At 52.8% G+C, this 5,399-nt stretch overlaps 1 protein-coding gene across 1 annotated transcript in view; it reads right to left on the bottom strand.

The window, feature by feature from the left end:
* ATP12A (ATPase H+/K+ transporting non-gastric alpha2 subunit) overlaps window positions 1–3,070 on the bottom strand; it is a 41,079-nt gene extending 38,009 nt beyond the window's left edge. The window contains exons 1-2 of the mRNA XM_017514733.2: window positions 2,731–3,070; window positions 1,814–1,972 (exon numbers count right to left, since the gene is read on the bottom strand). Coding sequence (XP_017370222.1) covers window positions 1,814–1,972; window positions 2,731–2,739 — 168 coding nt within the window. The 5' untranslated portion in view covers window positions 2,740–3,070. The remainder of the gene's footprint in view (window positions 1–1,813; window positions 1,973–2,730) is intronic.
* Between the last annotated feature and the right edge of the window lie 2,329 nt (window positions 3,071–5,399).

Here is a 5,399-nt window from a genome sequence, read left to right as displayed (position 1 = left end):
CTCCGGAAACCCCCATTACCTTCTCCCTGGACCTCTGTGCCCTCCTGGGCCCCCATTTAAATTTCAGGACAAGTGGAGGTATAGCTGGGTGTGGCAGTTTAGGGGCAGAGCGACAACTCCAGACTATGGGGTTATATCTGTGCCCAGGATCCACCCCACCAAAAAGATGGAACTGTGGAGACTTAAATGAATTCTTTTGCCCCCATTGGGGTTGTGAAACTGTCTCCACTATAACAGGATATACTGCTAACAGAAACTCTTTCATTTTTCTCACCCGAGACCCTCCCGTAAACCCCTGGCTAACATTCCTGCTCACTGGATTAGCAGGACCCCTGGTCTTAATAGTATTAGGATTAACATTTGGACCATGCCTTTTAAACATGCTCCTCAAATTTATTCAGGAAAGAATAGACTCGGTCAAATTGATGGTTCTGAGATCCAGCTATGGGCCCTTGTGTCAAAAAGAGGAAACCTATTAAAGATTTAATACATGTTAGAAGAACAGGGAGGAATGTGATATTGTGCTGGCCTAGAGCCAGAACCGGAGCAAAACTATTTTATAAAATGCAAAACTGTTTTTAGATAAGTTGAAATGGCTGCCCCATTCTCCTTACAATAACTATTGTCCTTGGCCTCTGTGAATAGAACTGTCAGTTTGTCCCTCAAAAATATGTAAAGCTGCTTACCTTTTCTTATCAGTAACTGCCAGAATTGCTAGCCTTTGTTTACCGGCAATTGCCAGACTAAGCAGCCCAAGCTAGTTCCATCCTGGCTCCTGTGGCTTGTAATAAGTAACTAAGGTCTGTGATTTCCACCTTAACCAGATAATGTGTAAACAAATGTATATCTTGACTTCTGTAAACCACTTAAGTAACAAACGGAATGACAAAAGTCCCCATCCCTTGGAATGTCCGGAGACCCCCACCCTCATCTCTGCCCAGGAGGAAATTTACAGAATCCACTAGCCCTCGGAATGTCTGAAGCCTTTTCATCCCCATCCCCGCCCCTCACCCCCACTCCCAAGGTGGTTTTTCGAGTATAAAAAATCGTGGCACCCTCCTGTTGCCACCACAGGTTGGAGAGACGTGAGTCCTCTGTGGTTGCCGGCATAATAAATGACCCTACAATCTGGCATACTTTTGTCTTGTGATAACTTTCTACATTCGGTCAAATACAACAATACCACACACAAACCACACACACACACACACACACACAACTACCACGCACACCCACCACACATACACATACCACACACACCATACACACATACCGTGCACACACATACACACAACACACACATACACACAACACACCATACACACACACAACCACCATGCACATCCACCACACATATACATACACCACACACACACATACACCACACACATAAACAACACATCACACACACACCGCATGAAAACCCCACACACACACCACACATACCACCACACACACACACCAAACACACCATACACACCACACACACACCACATACACCACACACACCACACACCACGCACAGCACACACACCACACATATCACACACATACACATACCACGCACACCACACACATACACACACCACATACATACACAACACACACACATACACACACCTCACACACACCTCACATACACACACACACACACACACACACACACAGAGCACACCACACACAAGGAAACCAACCTCAAGGGAATTTCAAATCCCTGAGACTGAGTGTCCGTGGGGGGAGGCGGGTTCTAGGGGCAAGCTTTTGGGGGGAAGGGCTATAGCCGGCAGGACCCCTGTGGCTTAAGGCTACTGACCAGCTGGAGTTCTTTCTGAAACTCCTCTTCGTGATTCTTCTTTTTGCGTTCCAGGCAGTTGTTCTTCAGACCTCTGTACTTCTCCTTGTCATCCCCTTGGTCTGTTCTCACGATGTCCTCAGTTCCGCTGAGCTCCACGGAGTAAATTTCTGACCTTTTCTGAAAGAGAAGCCCAGGTGCAATATTGGCCCCAAATGGGGTGCGCGAAGAGGTGCTGAGCGCCCCTCTGCGGGGTCAGGACCTGCAGGGGTCGGGAGCCCCTTCTCCCTCGGGAGGGAGTCGGATCCTGGAGACTCTCCCCCATCTCCCGCCGACCGTGGCTTCCTCTCCGCTCGTGTAGAGGGGAGGCGGAGTGGGCACAGGCAGCCAGGAGCTCCTCAGGGTGACCCTTCTCTGGGTGGAGCAGGTGGGAAGTTACCCCCAACACACACTCCTGCCTGATGCCTCCAAGGAGCTGCGAGGTTTCCTTAGAACCCCTTCCGAGGCACACACCCGCTGCGCGTCCTGTTTCTTGGAGAGGGGGTACCCACTAAGCTTAGGACTCTCAGACTGGAGGAGTCGGGAGCCCCCGCTCACTTTCCCCGCTAACTTTTCAGACCGCAAAGCATCCATGTCACCCCATCCTCCGAGTCGGGGCCCGCAGGTGCTGTGGAGCAGGCCTAGGACCGCTGGGCCCCTCCTCGCACATCCGGACTGCCTTGTGTCCCCAGCCAGCCCCAGAGGCCGCAGGGGGCCGTGGCGGGGAGGCAGAGAAACGTTGTCCAGGCTGGGGGCGCCCGGAGGAAAGGCGGCCTCTCCTTTCCCCGGGAGGGGGCATTTATTTTCGCCTTTCCCTCGCTTCCCGCCAGCCCGCTCCGGTCCCGGGCGGCCTCGGCCCGGTGTCTCGAGTCCGCGGCGAACGCGGGGGCTGCACGCACCTGGCGCATGCTGGGCTGGTGGCGCCGCCGGCTGCGGGCTTGGAGCGCGGATCCCGGCGCGCGGCGGCGGCGGGGCGTGGGGCTCAGCGTGTGGAGGTGGCGGTGGCGGTGGCTGAGGTGTTGGCGGTGGAGATACCGGCGGCGGCGCAGACCCTGCACGCACCTCCGCGGCGGATCGTCAGCCGCTGCCCCCAGGAGGCGGCACTCGCCTTAAATGCCGCCTGCCCCGCCCACGTCCCCGCCAGGGCGCCGGCCAGCTGACGCCTCGGACGGCTGGAAACCCGCGGGCGCGCGGGCGGGGCGGGGGACCTGCAGCTACGGGTCCGAGATCCCTGGGTTGGGGACCCCCCTGGAAACCCCGTTTCCCTCAGGAGCAGAACGCCAGGGTGCGGAGTCTGCAGGGGCGGGTCCCGCGTCCAGGTGACTGCAGCCCGGGGGCCGGCTCGGCGCTCAGAGCCAGACCCGCTACTCCGGCGAGCTCCCGGCGCGCCCACGAACTGTCCAAGCTTCCCTGAAAACCCACACACGCTTTTTTTTTTTTTTTTTTTTTAATGTAATTTGTCTACCAATAAATCCATTTATAAAAATGTGTAAGCAGAGAGGGGGAAATTGCAGTTTCTCACAGCAACTACTGTTGGAGACGTCCCGGCTAGAAAAGGCGAGTGTGTTCTTGAGAATGGATTTAGATCGGTAAATTGAAGTCTCCGAGAGAATTTGGGAATAACTGAGAGACTCTGAAGAGTAGCTGAATTACTTTGCAGGATCCAATAAGAATCTGGAATTCTGAAACAATTTGGAGAAGGAGTGGGGAGGAGAGATGGGAGGGTTAGGGTCCGTGAGACCCCAGGAACCTGGGGCCCCAGGCTGCAGGTGCGCAGGAGGGAGGCTGTTGGTTAGACGAGTCTGAAGATCTGTCTCCGTAGTGCTGCAAGCACAGGTCTTTCCACGCCTCTCCCTGCTTCTTCCTTTCCAAAAGGACAGAATGTGAAGCCTGGGTTCCTCCCTCTGTGAAGCAAGGATGACACCAATGAGTTGTTTCTTAAATGATAAAGGACAAGAAGACTCCTAGTGACATCTGTGTAGAAATACACATCATGGATTCTGTAGCGTTGGAGGGAACATTAAATTCGAATCCAAACCCAGCAACAGTGCGCCTCTGAGGAGCTCTGCGCTGCATTCTTGGAATGCTCTTCAAAGGAAAAATTTGCAGATGGGGTGAGGAAATACAAAACATGTATGAAACTGATGTTCCACTGTCTGCTGGGAATCCAAGCTAAGGGCTTGGAACAGGTGGGTGCTGCTCACCTTCAGCTGTTCCAGCCCCTGCTCCAATTACTGGGACAGATGTAGACTGGAGAAGCAAGGTGCCCAGAGACGTGTCTCTGAGTTCAAGGCCAGTTCAAGCTCCAACAACAAACTCAGATCCTGGGGATTTGACTGGGGGGTAGGAGAGTGGGAAGTTGGGGTGGACTGGGCTAAGGAGAGATGATGACACAGCTTTAGAAATTACTAACTGATGGCACCCTCCCCTGATCCTTGGAGATTTTATTTAACATGTTCTGCTCTGTCGCCCAGGATAGAGTGGAGTGTGATTACAGCTCGCCGCAACTTCCGCCTCCTGACCTCAAGCCGTTCTCCCACCTCAGCCTCCTGAGTAGCTGGGACTACAGGCACAGCTCATTTTGGTGGGGCTTTTTGGCAGAGAAGGGCTATCACTATGTTGCCCGGGCTAGCCTCCAATTCCTGGGCTCAAGCCGTCTGCTCACCTCAGCCTCCCAAAGTGCTGGGATTACAGGTGTGAGCCACCGAGCCTAAGATTGCTGCTTATTCCCATTGGTATCAAGGGAGAGAGTGTGTTCCTTACCACCAGAATGGACGAAAGTGTTTCCATGGTCAGGTTCTCTGGCACTTCTGGGATCTTACAGGGTTCTTGGCTTCTGCCAGGGGCCAGTCTCAGCTGTCACTGCTGTGGCCCTTCCGGCAGATGCTGGTGCAGTTCAGATGTCCTGGAGTGTTGACTTCTCCCAAAGAGGGAAAATGGGGCCACACTCAACCCTAAGTCCAGAATCATGTCCCTGGCTGCCTCTAGTCATCTGGACACTCCACTCTGCCTTGAGGGGAGCAGCCCCTGGGTAACTGTGATGCACGCACCTGGAGGCACTCGCCTGTAGAACTGGGAATTGGATTTCTCCTGAGACACGTTTGTTCCTAGGACCATCACCCACGATGTTCTGGGCCATGTACCCTGATCCCACCCCCTGCAAATGGCTCCTCAACGGTTGGTCATAGAGGCCAGGCTGCAGCCCGGAGACTTCTTCAGCCCACATGTGCTCGTAGCAACTTTTGCTTGAGGTTTTCCTGCTTTTCAAAACAAGCCTATCCATGCCCAGGTTCTTTATTATACTTGCTCATATTGACAACATTATATATTTGGGATAGGATATCCTGATATATGTATTTTCAGCTCATTTTTATTAAATTATATATTTCATGTATTTAAGCTGTACTAGACATAGGGGGTGGTGGGGAGAAATGGTACTAGAATTATGCCATCTTCTGCCCTCTGGGAAGTTGGGCTTAAGTTGGAGAGATGAAATTCTGAAGAAACAATCATAAATGAGCCGAGAAAGAAAATAATTTAGTTCTAACTGGTATAGGCTCTAAGTGCC

The sequence above is a fragment of the Cebus imitator genome, unplaced genomic scaffold, assembly GCF_001604975.1.
Source record: "Cebus imitator isolate Cc_AM_T3 unplaced genomic scaffold, Cebus_imitator-1.0 Scaffold536, whole genome shotgun sequence".
Lineage (NCBI taxonomy): Eukaryota > Metazoa > Chordata > Mammalia > Primates > Cebidae > Cebus > Cebus imitator.
Note: the sequence above shows the minus strand (reverse complement) of the source record. Positions and strands in the feature narration are given on the sequence as shown.